The sequence below is a fragment of the Octopus bimaculoides genome, chromosome 6 (genome assembly GCF_001194135.2).
Source record: "Octopus bimaculoides isolate UCB-OBI-ISO-001 chromosome 6, ASM119413v2, whole genome shotgun sequence".
NCBI lineage: Eukaryota > Metazoa > Mollusca > Cephalopoda > Octopoda > Octopodidae > Octopus > Octopus bimaculoides.
The window spans coordinates 90,155,166-90,172,624 of record NC_068986.1 but is presented as its reverse complement, the minus strand read 5'-3'; the positions used below and the strand labels follow the sequence as shown (position 1 = coordinate 90,172,624).

Below are 17,459 nucleotides of genomic sequence, written 5' to 3'. Positions count from 1 at the left end.
TATATATATATATATATATATATATATATATATATATATATATATATATATGTATATATATATGTATACACACACACAATAGGCATCCATACAGTTTCCATCTACTAATGTTACAAGATCCAAGATCACAGTAGAAAACACTGGTTCAAGGTGCCATACAGTGAGCTAGATCTCCAGACCACATAGTAACAAAACAAACTCTGTATCAACACACCCATGCTTACACCTGTACAAAATTAAATTTGTTTACTGCTTGTTCTTCTGTTCCAAAATGCAACAATTTCATGCTAAACTGTATAACTTCTGTTACACAAGATAATCAGTGATCCTCTATATAATCACTCAATCTGATAGGAATAGAACCCAACTCTTACACAAATTACATCCTACTATCATCGTCAATGTTTTTAAATTTGCTTTCCGCGCAGATACGGGCTGGACAGGACATTTTAACCCTTTTGTTACCGTATTTATTTTGAGATGCTCTGTGTTTCTTTGAATTACTTTAAATATAACAAAGAATTTAGTAAAATAACTTAGTTATCATTTAGCTAGTGTTAGGAACATAAATTGTGACTAAGGTTTGGTGAAAGATTTTAATTCACAACTTATAAAAACAAGACATTTGTACTCAGAGCCAGAGCCGGTTTCAGCCGGGTTGGTAACGAAAGGGTTAAGGAAGTGTTTTATGAATGAGTGTCCTTCCCAACACCAATTCTTTTCATTGCAACATGTAAAAATAGTATACTTATTTTAAAAATCAGGATATGCCTGATATTCAGATCATACCTTCCAATAATGAATAAAGACAAGTTGCATAATATAGGTCACTTCCTAAAATATCTACACGAAAAAACAACAAGACAGACAGGATGGTCAAGGCCAATGGGTAATCAATTTCAATGCCTTGCAAACCTCTGTTACTTGTTTAACACAAGCTAGCACAGGAAACCTCAATATAGCTGCTCAACCTGCTAAAAAACAGTGTCAAAATCACCCTTAAATCATATGCTACAGTCTTCAAAATAGAATTCATTGGAGAATCAAGTCCAAGACGTCTGGAAATAAGATAGAATTAGTACATCTTTGGTCATAAACCTGACCAATCAGAGCTAACCTAGAGCTGACAACAACAACAACAACAACAACATGTTCCTTAACAGCAACACTAAAACAAAATTCAACAAACTCACCAAACAACATTCAATACCAAATTTGATGACTGATAAGCTCTGGCAGCTAATCATAGGAATTAATAATTACAGTAATTTCTCACTATCACTCACTACTTCAATCTTAATTAATTAAGCAAACACAATATTCTATTTGAACACTTTATATAAAAGCCTAATCAACTTAATTTTACTTTATTTTTTTATGTTTATATATTATATAGGTCAGGCATAGCCATGTGGTTAAAGAGATTCACTTTGGAACAGCATAGGTGAGGGTTCATTCCCACTGCATGGAGATTGTTGGCTGAGGAGTTCCACAATAGTCAAGAGTTGATCAATGCCTTACAAATGAAACATGGTAGACAGAAACTAGAAGAGCCCCACTCTGTGTATGTGTGTGAGAGAGAGAGAGAGAGAGAGAGAGAGAGAGAGAGAGAGAGAGAGAGAGAGAGAGAGAGAGAGAGAAAGAGAGAGAGAGAGAATGAATGTATATATATGTGAGTGCACTTAATTATGTGCCTGAGTGCACAGAAAAAGTATCCTTTGCAATCATCCATGAAAGCATTCCAGGTTGTTTATTGTTCGTTTGACTGGAGAAAATATTACTTTGCTTGGAAACAGATGAGGGATGGAAACAGATGAGGGATGGCAACAGAGTGTCCTGCCGTAGAAATATCTCCTTCAACAAGGTCATCATCTGACCGTTGCAAAGTAAGGAAAGACAGAACATTAAAACGCTGATGATGATGATATTATAAAAATGGTAATAGACATTAAATAAACAAAGAAATGAATGAATAAATGAATAACTAAACACGGGTAAGTGAAGAGTTAAAAGAAATTAGTTTGATTCCTCTATAGTTCCATCTCTCTAAGGCATCTCTTTTGCTTTTGTAACAGTTTACAATGATACTGTTAAAACTTGTCATTGGGTATGACACCTTCTTGTACAACTTGATTAACTATCAGGATGTATATCATGCATCCTACCTCACCAGATATTTTGAGCATTCCTGCAACTATCCTTCATGAAAACAGCTTTCCCTCTCTCCATGGCCTTGAAACACTTTATCGCCCACACTGCTGTCAACTTGAATTGCTGGTTTCTCCATATGGATCAGTATGAGACAAACCTTCTATATCCCACTTATTCTTCAAGAGCTCAGCAGTCTCCCACAATAGCACTTCCATGCCACTTTCTTGTTTTCCATATCAATGGCAAGTATCTCTTCATTTCTGCCTCACTCCCAGCCAAGTATACCTGTTGCTTAGTTGTTCTTCAATTTGATAATGTTCCCTACTACTTGCTTCTTTCTAGGTTTTTCAAGCTTGTCTCTCAGCCTTTACTGTCCTATCAAGCATGTCATTCTACCACCATGGTATCTTCAATTTAGCTGGAACTTTGCCCCTACCATATATCTGATCTATAGCCCTAAGCAGGATATTTCATAGAAATTTCCAGTTGCCATCTATGCTACAGGTATCTAAATCAGTCTCCCTACAGTTGTATGCACCAGTCAGAATTTCTCTAAACCTGTTCCCAACTGCTGAATACAAGAAAGAAAGAGAAAAGTAATAAAAATAAAATTTAAAAAAACAAGGTCTCCAACCAGATAGTGTAAAGATTCATTTATTAATGTATTTCAAAGATTGTATAATGTCTCTCCTGTGAATTCCTTTGCAGTCCTTTGTTTATGTACTCATTATTAAACAAAATGTGTTACAATTAATACAGATAATCAATATTGGTAATTGATAATCTGGTGGCTAATTCGTTTGTTTTCATAATCGAAAACAATACCATGTGTTTGTATTCTTTGTGTATTCTTTGTTACACTGAGTCAAAACCATGCAGAAGATGTATGCGTATGTATATCCAAGTGAATATGGACACAAGCATAACAATGAATGCTGCATGGCAATGAATGCAAGCATGACTATGAACACAAGCATGGTCATTTGAGCAGGCATGGCTATGAATGCAAGCATAGCTATGAGTGTATACAAAGCAATGAGGTTAAGGTGTTCATTTTAGAATCACATGGTTCTTGGTTTGATCCCACAGCCTGTCACCTTGGACAAATGTCTTCTACCTAAGCCTCAGTGGACCAACACTTTAAAAGAGGACTTTGGTTGATGGAAACTAACTGAAAGTCCATCACATGCATGTGTGTTTGCATGTGAGCATGCTTGTGCATGTGTCTTTGTCCAATGTGCATCAGCAAAGGATATAAAAGTAGCAAACTAGTAGAGCCATAAGCATGTCAGACAGAATATTTGCAGTATTGACTCTGACTCTCTGTGCTCTAAGCTCAAATCCTGCCAAGGTCTACTTTGCTTTTCACCCTTTCAGAGGTCAATCAAGAAGTACCAATTCAGGGCAATGGATTGGCAGAATTGAAAAAAAATGTTGCACCAGGTTTCTTGTGGTATTTGTTCTAGCACTTTGCATTCTGGGTTCAAATTCTACCGTGGCCTCCTAGAGTATTAGACTTAATCCATTGCTCAGTTTAACACCACCACCTGACACCTTCAAATCCCTTTTGTGGAGGAGTCCATTCTCTTGCAAGCATTTGAGCCAGGTATCCAGTTTGAGGATATTTTCTCCATCCCACCAGTCTTAGAGGACCTGTAAAAGGTTATGAGCACTGCTTTCTTTCCTGACTAAAAGATTACAAAAATCAGCAACAAAGCTGAAAAACTAGTTCTTCTCAAAGTCCCTTCTGATATTTACTTTAGACCAAGTTACAAACATTCTCTTGACCCTCTCAATGTCAGAAACAAAATGAACCACTGACTTTTCACCAATCAAAAAAATAAAATTTTAAAAACACAAGAACTTGTCTGTGTTATATATATGCATGTATTTATTTTGCTTGCATCTATTCTTTCCAAAATTATGTACATTTGTACATCGTTGGAGACATACCTACCCACCTACATTTTCTGTTCTATCCCTATTCTCTCCCTCCCCACCTCTCTCTCTCTCTCTCTCTCTCCCCAGATGGGGAAGTCATGTATTCACCTCATCAGCAAGCCTGCTCCTGTCCCTTTGTCATATTTTCATATCCCTCAATACTATAACCCACTCAGTATTTGGTCACATCATCAGTGCTGCTGTGAAGTGGTTGCTGTTAGGAAGGGAATCCAGCTGTAGAAGTCCTGCCAAAGCAGACACTGAAGCTTGGTGCAGCACTCTGGCTTGTCAGTACCTATCAAACCATCAAACCAGTGCCAGTATGGAAAAGGGGTGTTAAATGGTGATAATTACAACTGGAGATCCAAATCAAGGTTAAGCAATCACCTGTGAGGCAAACTGGGGAAAGCAGATTTACATAGTATTTCCAAACATAAAACAACAGATGTGGTGAGATTTGAACTGCTAACTTCATTGAACACTAATTTAAGACCTTAGCTTCATAGCCACTGTGATCCTCAAACCCAGAGATGCTGGTAATTTACTTAAGTCTTCTTCCAATGTTTTACATTCACTTTTTCCATATTGCCAGGGGCTAGATGAATAAACATGTAAAATCCAACAGAACAAAGACTTAAATTGGGAATCCAAGGTAACTAGTGGTCGTCTATGAGGAGAACAATTAATTCATAACAACATCTGATATGTTCAGTTGCTGTAAGCCATGGAGAATCAAACTTTTTTGGGCCTTGTCCTTTTCTAAGAGTGAAAAATTGAGAGAGATAGCAATGATGTCATTTGGGTTGTTGACAAGTAAAATGTAGGCATGTCTGTTCACCTACAGCTGAAGTAACAATATCACTTTTTTTTTTTTTTCAGATAGCAATGGTTGTTGTGATGGGGAGATAATAATATCTAATGTGTTCTTCCCCTTCTTTTTTTAATTTTAGAGAAATTTTGCAGCTGTTTCAAACAGCCTAGGCAATGCATATAGGCTCTCCCACAGATGATGATGATGTCTGCAGTGGTGATCTTGATAGCATTTGTAATGTTTGTTAATAGTCAAGATAGCGGTGATGTATGTGACCGTGGTGGTAGTGAAAATAGCAGTAAAGGTGGTGGTGGTGATAATGTGGTAACAGCAGTAGTGATAGCGAAGGAGAGGAGGTGGTAGTAGTGGTGTTGGTGGTGGTAGTAGTGGTCATGGTGGTGGTAGTGATAATGAGTGAGGTGGAGAATGGCAAGTGTAGTGGTGCTAGTGATGATGATAACAAATGAGATAACAGGAGGTGTAGAAGAGGGTGGTATTGATAATGAATGTGATAACAGCAGCAATGATGTATAGCTGATGGTGTATATGATGGAGTTGATGGAGTAGTGTTGTGGTGATGTTGAGGTGATGATAAAGAAGAGGAAGGGCAAGAGTAGGAGGCAAAAAGGAAGGAAGTTGAGGCAATTTAAGAAGGAAAAATTAATTTAGGGGATTTTAATAGAGCAGATTAAGATGATTAACATTAAATATAGAGATTATGTAAAGATAAGTATAGAGGTTAATGTCTTAAACAAACCAAGTAAACTGTATACTCTTTTATTCTTTTACTTGTTTCAGTCATTTGACTGTGGCCATGCTGGAGCACCACCTTTAGTCGAGCAAATCGACCCCAGGACTTATTCTTTGTAAGCCTAGTACTTATTCTATCGGTCTCTTTTGCCGAACTGCTAAGTTATGGAGACGTAAACACACCAGCATCGGTTGTCAAGTGATGTTGGGGGGACACCCACAGACACACAAACATACACACACACATACATATATATATACATATATACGACGGGCTTCTTTCAGTTTCCGTCTACCAAATCCACTCACAAGGCTTTGATCGGCCCGAGGCTATAGTAGAAGACACTTGCCCAAGGTGCCACGCAGTGGGCCTGAACCCGGAACCATGTGGTTGGTAAGCAAGCTACTTACCACACAGCCACTCCTACACCTATCTTGAGTATTTAACTGTTACCTCAGTCTGTATGTGTAGTTATGCATGTGTGTGTGTGTGTGTGTGTGGTGCTTGTGTCTGTATGTGTGTGAGTTGTACACATCACATACCTTTTTCTTTTACAATCATGTCATTCCATGTTTGATTCCACTGAACTTTAGGCAAGTGTCACGGTAGACTTGGGTCAATCCGAACCTTGTAAATGAAACTGAGTAGAGGGAAACTGTGGGGAAGCCTGTTGGAATGACTTGATCATTTGTTTATTCGTGTAATGCTCATTTTTGTATACTAGTATGGCTCTGATGGAAATTGATTTTGAAGCCGAATTTCACTGCTGGATGCTCTTCCTGTCACCAACCTCATCCGTTTTTCAGGTAAAGGGTTTTCAGATTCCATAAGTCAGTGGAAACACAAAGTGACTGGTCACTTTGTCAACATGGAATGTAAACATCACTGTTTTGCTCAAAATGGTGATAAACAAAACACCAACATTTAAACACAAAGTTGTTTACTCAGGAAAGCATACTCTGAGTAGACCCATTCAACATCATCTGTTGCCACTCTCACTCTCACTCAACTTTCATTAACCACACAAGAAAGCAGTACCACCTTAACCCTCACCTTTCTCTTTAAGTGGCACTTAAAGAAGATGATAAGAGAGCTTGGATAAACAAGAAAATGCCTGCCTTTAAACCATTCAGAAAAGTTCACCACACTACTTCTTTTGCGACTGCCAAGACTGGCTGTATTTCTTTCCCAAAGAAAGGTTGCATGTCAATTTTTCACAATAGACTTGGCTGATAGGCAGTGCCATAAGTATGGAAAGTAGATGTAAAATAATGATAAATATAGCTGATTTAATCAACCTTTGCACTTGATTGGTAATTAATTGAACAGCCCTCAAAGAGATGAAAGACAAGAACCAACTACAGCTGGATATGAAATCTAAGCCTGCGTAAGGTTGGCACACTATAGCCATTTCTGTAGAGCCACTGCAGTAATGGCAGCAAAGTGAGGAGACATCATCTGTGGCCCAGGGATTGGAGCATGTCGGTGATCAACTTGATGCCAATCAGTTGAGTAGCTTTATATTTTGTTGGGAGTGGAGAATAGTTTAAGATCTCTGAATGTGTAGTAGCAGCACTATCTGGAACAGTAAGTACCTCATTGTGGGTCTCACTTCAACTTTGTAAAGTGTAAGTAAGTTGTTAAGGGGCTGAAGTATTTTCTGGCTGTGAAGTCTTTACTTGAATGGTACTTATTTTATCAATATTGAAAGATGAAGATTTAAAGTTCATTCCAGCAGGATTTAAATCGAGAGAGTAAAAAGAAATGAATAGGTGCCATAAGATATTTCTTGTTTTGAAACTCCACATACCAAAAACTAGCCTTTCTCTTTAGTGTTATGCTCAGGTCTTTCCTGTTGATGTTGACCTACAAAAACTCAACCTCATCAAAACTATAAACTCAGAACATAACACACTCCATTTTTCTCCACTTTCGCTGCTCTAGTACGACAAGAGAAAAAACAATGTTAACTTACTGATAATTTCGGTCATCTGGTAGATCCCTTGTCATCTTGACGCTATCACTTGCAGCTTGATTAAATTTGTTCCTAGCATAGCTGTCCTCTCCTGGTTTCAGTGCCTTTTTGGCAATGTATTTATCAGCATCAAACTGACTCCAGTGCACTTTACCTGAACTGTCCATTTGTTGTATGTTTACAACACTACCTGTTGTGTCCATCACAAGTTGTGGTTCAATAATAATGTTACCCTCCACCGGTAACCTTTCCTTATGGTGAAATGCATTGTTGTGATTAATGTTCTTGCTTGGCGACAGTGCGCCATCTTGTCTATCCCCAGGTAATCCATGGTCACGTTGCCACTCCAATTCTCCAATACCCTGAAATTAATAATAACAAAAATCATTAACATTAATCTTTTCACATACGCATGAGGCAAACAAAAGTACAGAGAAAGGAAAAAGTTCTGTCCTTTGAAATTCCCCCACACCAACACCAGTACATTAGTACATGGATGGAACTGATTTTTCTAACATAAACTACACAAGGAATTGAACCTGGCACACAACTATTTCTTTTACTCTCCTACCTGTATGCAATATTAATAATATCAAAAATAATGAGAGAGTCCCTTGTGAAGATCTTTCCGCTGTCTTTCTTTGGCCGGGAAGGGCAGGCAATGTTTCTTTGTCTATTGACCTTAACAAAAGAGGTTGTGTGGTGGACCAGATTGAAAGGACTGAAGACAGACACTTTCCTCTTTGGCCAAACCCTCATCAACTTTTTCAAGTTTCACTTGAAAAAGTAAAGTGAGGGGAGAAAGGAATGTGCTGCCCCCACCACCCCAGCAAATTTGTTGAAAGGTGGGTGAATGTGGAAAGAATGGTTCAAGTGATCAGACCTACTCTAAACATGTGCCTGTAGACAATGTGGAGAGAGCACTTGCCTTAGTGGTAAGGACCTCTGCGGTTTTGTGGGGTTTCCACAGGCAGCCTTAGGAACTCTCCCCTTCATTTGGAGAATCGTTCACTGTTAAAATTAGTATTTTGCTAGTTTTATTTACTTTTTACACACCTTTCATATAACCCCACATTGTATTATTTTGCATTGTCCCCAATGTTACTTGTGAACCCTTAGTGATTAATAACGAAAACAATTATTATTATTATTATTACTATCAAGGCAGTAAGCTGGCAGAATCATTAACACACCAGACTAAATACTTAGCAACATTTCTGCGGACCTTATGTTCTAAGTTCAAATTCCACAAAGATCAATTTTGCCCTTTCATCTTTTTGGGGTTGTAAAAATAAGTATCAGTCGATGTAGCTGACTAGCCCCTCGCCACAGACCTCCAGGCCTTATGCCTATAGTAGAAACAGTTATTATTATTATTATCATTATAAAAGATGGTAAGCTGGCAGAATCGTTAGTACACCAAACAAAATGCTTAGTGACATTTCTTCTGGCTTTACGATCTGAATTCAAATTCTGCTGAGGTCGACCTCACCTTTCACTCTTCCAGGGTCAAAGAAATAAGAACAAGTCAAGTACTGGGATTGATGTAATCAACTAGTCCCCTCCCCACATAAAAAAAAATACAGGCCTTGTGTCTAGAGCAGGAAAGATCATTATTATTATGGTTATTATTATTATTATTATTATTATTATTAAAGTGTCAAGCTGTCAGACTTGTTTCTATATTGGATGAAATACTTAGCAGCATTTCTTCCAGTGCTTTACATTCTAAGTTCAAATTCTACAGAGATCAAATTTGCCTTTCATCTTTAAAGGGTCAATAAAGTAAAGTACCAGTCAAGTACTGGGGGGTTAATGTAATTGACTTATTCCTTCCTCTAAATATCGCTGGCTTTACACTAAAATATGAAGTCATTATAAATAATAATATTATCATTATTATTAAAGTAGTGATTTGGCAGAATTGCTAGCATATCAAACAAAATGATTAACAGAATTTCTTCCAGCTGTTGCTTTTATATTCCACATTCTCTCAACATTTATTCACAAGTCTGCATATTTTACAACTTTCTCGGGGTGTTGGATCGACAGATTTGTTAGAACATTGGACAAAATGCCTTGCAGTATTTCTTCTGGCTCTATACATTCTGAGTCAAAATTCTGTTGCAATCAACTTTGCCTTTCATCCTTTCCAGGTCAATAAAATATAGTACTATCCCACAAGTTTGAGAAGCTCTGGGTCTGTCCTACACATCACAAGCAATATTCAGGTGTATGGTTTTGTGGTTGAGATGTTAATTTTACAACTGCAAATTTTGGGTTCATTTCAGCAATACAGTACTATAAACGAATGAATTCTATTATAATCTTTGGCTGATCAATACTTTGTGAGTGGCTGATATATCAGTTGTATGAAACCATTGATGTCAATTTCATAACTGAAAATATATCATCACCACAATTTTACCTTTGTTTTCCATGTTGTCATGAATTATCATAGCCAAAGTTAGCACCTATTCTGAGGTACTACGCAGCAAAATGGGTTGGAGGCCAACATCTCACCATTTGTTTCTTTTTTGGTTTTTAAGGGTGAGTACACTTCCTTATACCAACCACTTTACAGAATGTACTGGCTGCACATCTTATGTAACACCATCATTATATATAAAAGTGAGTGTGTATTCCAAAAGGGGTCAGCCACCTAGGTCCAGTTAAGAAAACTCCTTTACAAAACAAACTAGCTTAATTAACAAGGTAAGTGACCTTTCCAAAATTCAACTTTCCAAAATTCAAACCTACAAGCATATTTTCAGAGCAGATCAATTCCACTGAAACCATTCATGCCATTCTCTTCCATTTGTCAGCAAGTTTTCAGATGAGCAATATTTCCCTATTTACTCTTAAAAAAAGTGGCACTTGAAAAAAATGATGAAAACTTAGCCTTCATTCTCTCAATTTTGTCCACCAAAGCCAAGACAAACCCCGTCAAAGGAAGACAGTAGAGGAATCTGCATGATAAACTTGGCCAATAACCAGATCAGTTGTACATGAAACAGAAGCTTGAGATGTGTCCTACAAGTAACAGATACTCTGGATCTGTCATACACATTACAGACACTGTTTGATAACTTCACAAGTCAGTAATAGGATATGACTATATGGTCAAAAAGTCAGTTTTGCAAACGCATAATTTTGGGTTCATTCTCACAGGATAGTAATGTGGGCAAATGTCTATTATAGCCCCAAGCAGACCAATGGCTTGCAAGTGAAACTAGTCTACGAAAATTGTATAGAAGCCAGTTGTGGGGTGGGGTGAATGCGTTTTGAGTGCATACTGTATGTGGTTAGGTCTTCTCATATGTCTCAACAATGTTTACACAGTGTAAAACAACATCATTGCTAAGGCATTGCATTAAATGCAACACAATTTCAGCTAACAGAAGGAGAGGCCCATAGTTAGTTTTGATCACCCAATTTTACTCCAAAATACATGAAATATGCACTTCAGACAAAATTCTGTATCAAGTTGCCACTGCACAAATATAACACAAGATATCTGGGTTGTGCTGATACTTCATACACTCTCTAGTATTGATAATATTAGATTACAACTTTGACTTGGTAATGACAAACAAACTAGAAATAGAGAATGAAAATTTTCCTTGGGCTTGACTACATGAAGATACAACAAGCTAATGCTGGAATAAATAAGAAAGCGCCTGTGCTTAACAATAAAGCACTATCCTAGATTAGCATTGTATACAAGTAAGCCTAAGAAAATTATCTAACTGTTTGTAGTCCCACTTCCAAGACTTTTCAAAGTTTGCAGGCTAATCTTCATAAAGAAGAGTTTACTTCCTTTAGAGCCTTTCTCAAGTTATAACAATTGTTACCTGTATCTTAAGAACCTAGGGCAGATACTTTCTCTGTTTTCAAAAGTTAATCTGGAAAATGCTTTTTTTTTTTTTTACACTATAATGTCCTGTATGCTTTATGGTGATGATGTAGGCATTTGTTTTTGTTATTAGCTGCTACGGCTGACTCTGCCTTTCATCCTTTTGGGGTCGATAAAATAAGCACCAGTTGAGCATGGATGTGATCAACTTGCCCCCTTCCCTTCTACCAAATCTAGAAAGATCCTTAACCCTTTAGCATTCAAACTGGCCATATCTGGCCCAAATATTCTACCTGTTCTATGTTCAAACTGGCCAGATTCAGCATCTCGCACATACTCTGCAATGTCATTCTAAAAATAAGCAATCACATCTTTGAAATTTCTAAGCTATGAGATAATACATGATCAATTATATAAAATGTGAATAAATAAGCATTATATTTGTCAGAGAAAGCTGAATGCTAAAGGGTTAATCTTACAGGATTGCTCTTGGACTCTTTCACTGTAATATGGTAACTAGGTGGGTGTGGTATTATTATAGGCAATGTAAGAAATTAACTTGACTTTTATCTTTAAAAATATTTTGTAGAAACTACTTCAATTTCAGATGAAACAGAATGGTCTGAAACAAAGAATTAACACCATCTGTAATTTTCTTAAAATGCCAAAAGTAGATAGTTTTATATTCCTGTCCTATGGTGCTTAGTAGTTAAAGTTGATATGGTACACAAAATCTGATGATTTATTTGGAATCAGTGCCTTTCCACTAAAATTAGCCTAAAACTGCCTTCACTTTGAAATTGTTTACAGACCAGTGTAATGTAGCCCTAGATATCTAAGACAGGGTGGGTTGATGGTCACAACTGGAATGCTTATGATCATAAGTCTTCTGGATCATAAATAACCTGAGGCTATAAACCAACAACAGCAAACAAACAAAAAGAAAATATATATAACTATATGAGAGGAAACACATGGAAAAATACTGTTATTTGCTATCAATAAGGTGTTCAGATAACAAGTGACCTACTTGAAGTTATCAAAATAGATTAGTTCAAAGAAAAACACTTAGATACAGAGATGGTAGGGCAGAGGTGGTTGAGACAAGGATACTCAGTATTGTACGATTGATATTATTATCATTAAATAGTTAACAAGATAAACTGTAAATAACTGACTTCATGTGACTTCAATTTCTCAAACTATATATGACAAAAATCCATATATAATAATAGTAACAGGTATAATACACATCATGATTTGGGCACCTAAGTTGACTTCAAACTCAAATATGTATAAAACAACTACCACAAGAGTATATAATCTACAATAATCCATTACATTAGATTTTAATGTTTCACTTAACAACAACAACAACCCTTTCTACTATAAGCACAAGGCCTGAAATTTCGGTAGGATGGGGTAGCTGATTACATCAACGCCAGTGCTCAACTGGTTCTTATTTTATGGGGCCTCAAAAGGATGAAAAGCAATGTTGACCTCAGCAAAATTTCAACTCAGAAATGTGAAGACAGACCAAATGCCAAGCATTTGTCCATTGTGCTTGCCACCTTAACAGCAACAAATGATAACATTCTGAAACATAATAAAGCTATCAACATCATCGTTATGATTTTTGAACGTCTACTTTTCTATGCTTGCATTGGTCAGATGACATTCACAGGCAATTTATCAACAGTTGGATGCTCTTCCTATCACCAAACAAGGAAATCTTCTCTCATGTCCAGATATGTTTTCACAGAAGACTGGAAATAATCAACATTGCTTATACACAAGTGGATTTGGCAAACAGAAACTGAAAGAAACCTGTCATATATGCATGCATGAATGAATGAATGAATGCATGTATGTATGCATGCATGTATGTATGCATGCATGAATGTATGCATGCATGCATGTATGCATGCATGCATGTATGTATGTATGCATGCATGCATGCATGCATGTATGTATGCATGCATGCATGTATGTATGCATGAATGTATGTATGTATGGATGTATGCACGAATGTATGTATGTATGTATGCATGCATGCATGCATGCATGTATGCATGTATGTATGTATGTATGTATGTATTGTGTGTATGCTTGTCTCATTGCCTTGACATCAGATGGTAGTTGTAAATGAGTTTCAGTCACACACACACCCACACACACACGTTTATCAATGATTTCCTTCTTCAATCCTATCGTAATCAGCTTCTTCTTCTTCTCAGCACTGTCCTTTGCACTAACTTTCTCAGGATCCATGACTAACACAACAAATCATTATAAAATAGCAAAAAAATGCACAAAACTAAACAAAACACTGGGGAAAATACAATAGGGATAAACGCGTTAACTGAGCGAGCAGAGGCTGCGCTTGTTGGGAGAGCATGTGTGTGAGCTCAGCACCAACCAGCAGTTGCTTGTATGAAACTCACTCATACTGAAAATTTCCACTTGTTCTTCAAGACAAAAATTTGCACAAGCCTCGGCCCATACAGCAAATTACTCATACAATGGTGCACTAGTACCTCAAGGTTTTACTGTATATATATAAATATATATATGTATAAATGTGTATACATGTGTAGTGCATGAGTGTGTGTGTGTGTGCACGCATGCACACACACACACACACATACGTGGGCATTCTTAACAACTTAAAAAGTTTAACAGTGGTACTTAACACAAAATCCTAAACATTCCTTAATTTTCAGGATTATTTCTGTTCACCTTACCTCAAGAAAATACTTGCACTAATGACTTCAGGCTAATGGATTACCTTACCTACTATCTCCAGTTAGCTATTTCTAATAATAGGTAAGCAACAAAGTCTCATAGATTTCTCCTCTGGTAACCTATCTTAATCAGCCCACTCACATAATCTATGTCCCCCATATACTTCATATGTACCTAATCTACCCACTTTCAAAACAATATATCAAACTTAACATACCTAATTTTTTGTACTGATAAAACTAACCAGTTGCTTAGCTATCTATAAATCCATTCTACTTATTGACTACCTACTACCCTATCAAGGCATGCCCCACTTACTCTTGATCCAGTCATTCTGTTTCTTAGTCTGGCTTAGGTGTTAAGTAGGTAAGCAGTGTAGGTATTACAGTTCATAGTAGTATGTTAATGGCCATCTTGCCTAATTATAATCAGTCCAGTCAACTAAGCTGTTTCCATTTATCAAATTCACTCACAAGGTTCTGGCTGGCCAGGGGTCAGAGCAGAAGATACTTACCCAAGATGCAGTACAGTGGGACTAAATCTGAAATTATGTGGCTTCGAAGCAGATTTTGTAACAATACAGTTATATCTGTACCTACACAAATCGAAAAATGACTGAGTAATAATCCAGGTCATCATCATCACCACCATCATTTAACATCTGTTCTCCATGCTGCATGGATTAGTTTGATTGGAACTGATAAGTCAGAGCTGCACCAGGCTCCTGTCATCTGTTTTAGCTTGGTCTCTACAGTTCGATGCCCTTCCTAATAGCAACAACTTTATAGAGTGTAGTGAGTGTTTTTTTACATGTCACCAGCATGGTCAGGAGTTCAAATTTCTTACCTGTGATCCTTTATTAGGACATCCAAGATTGGTGGGGAGAAGAACATTACCCTCATAAATGCTAACAACAGAATGGGCTCTATTAAATGTACACAATGTGCTAGATGGATGTGCTAAACCAAGCAACAAATTAAATCTACCCACCCAACAACAAGAACAGTCCCTCAAACAAGCTTCCACATAGTTTCCATCTACCAAATTTCACTCACAAGGTTACTCAAAACTTGCCCAAGGTACTGCACAATGAAATTAAACTTGGAAGGACACATTTGTGAAGTGAATTTCTTAACCACCCAGACATAGCTGCAGGCTTTGCTCTCTTAAGTGCAAAAAAATATATATATATACTTTTCCACTGAGTGAAATTAAATCTTGAATGTTGTCAGCATAGTGTATTATGTAATCCTGACATCAGTAACAGCTGGGTTGCAGACCATGAGCGGGTTACTGAGGTGTTCTCTCTGAACATCAAATTTTTCCTTTTTCACTTTTAACTTATCTATGGGTGAGCAGCTGATAGATTTTAGATAGTCTTTTGTGTCATGATTGCCAAAGGAAATAAGATATTTTTTGCAGATGTAGCCACAGGTACAGGAATGGTCATGTGCTTAAGAAGTTTACTCTACAATCACAGTCTTAAGTTCAGTCCCATTGTGTAGCACCAGAGTCTTTTACAACTACTTGGCCCAACCAGTGCTTTTTAGGTGTAACTAGTAGACAGAACTGCATGGAGGCCCATTGTGCATGTGTGTGTGTATTTGCACATATACGTGTGTACATGAAAGTTGTAATTTACACTTCCCACATGAAATCAACTGAGCAAAAGTTGGTGTGGTTGTGTTTACATTCTCAGTCAACGCAACATTCCACAGCTCTGCAGTTTCAAAATAGTGCAATAAAATATTCATTACATGAAAGATTTGATGACAAGAATAGAATCCAGGCTTAAAAATAATGCCTCAAATAAGTATCCAACCAGCCTGCACCAGTACAGACAAATATAAAAAAAAAGACCTAAAATGACCAAGCGAATAAAAAAAAGGAATATGATCTAAATATGTGGGCCATGGACAATGTAAAAAACTGAGAGAGTCACTGCAAAAAGAAGTTGTTGGATGCTGATGAGATGTATATTTTGGAGTATGTAGCAGACATTTTGGGGAAAATTACTCGAAGAAATTAGATATTTTTTTTATCCACTAATTCTTCAGAAGCAGGAGTAAAATTACCAGCTCAAAGAATTTTTATAATAGGCACAGACATAGTTGTGTGATTAGGAAGCTTGCATTGTAAACACATTGTTTTGAATTCAATCCCACTGCATGGCACCCTGATCAAGTGTCATCTACTATAGCTCTGAGCTGACTAATGCCTTGTGTGTGAATTTGGTAGATGAAAACTGTTGAAGCCTATTATATATAGGCACTCATGCCAGTAGAATGTTAAAAGCACATCCAAGTGTCGGGTGTAACCAGCCCACTTATGAGTACCCCTCATTCATTGGACAATAAACTTTGCTTGCAAAGACCTATTGAGGCAAATGAAATCAAATCAAATCAAATCAAAATCACTGACATGGCCGATGACAGTACCGCCTGATTGGCACTCGTGCCAGTGGAATGTTAAAAGCACATCTGAGTGTGATCATTGCCAGGGCCATGGATTGGCTCCTGTACCAGTGGCACGTAAAAAGCACCATTCGAGCGTGATTGTTACCAGCACATGTTACGGTGGCACGTGAAAAACAACATTCGAGTGTGGTCGTTGCCAGTGCCGCTGGACTGACTCCCATGCAGGTAGCACGTAAAAAACACTTTTGAGTGTGGTCGTTGCCAGAACCACCTGACTGGCCCTCATGCTGGTGGCACATAAAAGCACCCACTACACTCTTGGAGTGGTTGGCATTGGGAAGCGCATCCAGCTGTAGAAACTTTGCCAGATCAGATTGTGCCTGGTGCAGCCTCAGTCAAACCGTCCAACCCATTCCAGCATGGAAAACGGACATTAAACGATGATGATGATTTATTGGGTTGATGCATAATTATTGCGGATTTTTTTCAACAAAAACAACAAAAACATCGTTAAATGATTATTCCGGAGCATATTCACCATCTACTTCAATTACTGCTTCCCATTTGCTTGGCAGATGGTCAGACCATCATTTAAAGATGTTTTTGTTAAATATTATTATTGTTTTTGGTGAATAGAATTTGTTGAAAAAAAGCCGCAAAAATTATGCACCAACCCAATATATATGTATCATCATCATCATCATCATCGTTTAACGTCCGCTTTCCATGCTAGCATGGGTTGGACGATTTGACTGAGGACTGGTGAAACCGGATGGCAACACCAGGCTCCAGTCTAATTTGGCAGAGTTTCT

General features: G+C 37.4%; 1 protein-coding gene across 1 annotated transcript in view; it reads right to left on the bottom strand.

Annotated features, from left to right (window-relative positions):
• The window catches only part of LOC106869793 (polypeptide N-acetylgalactosaminyltransferase 2), a 152,550-nt gene that overhangs the window by 110,371 nt on the left and 24,720 nt on the right, over positions 1–17,459 (bottom strand). Inside the window, exon 2 of the mRNA XM_014915654.2 lies at positions 7,630–7,991. Within this exon, the coding sequence (XP_014771140.2) occupies positions 7,630–7,991 (362 nt within the window). The remainder of the gene's footprint in view (positions 1–7,629; positions 7,992–17,459) is intronic.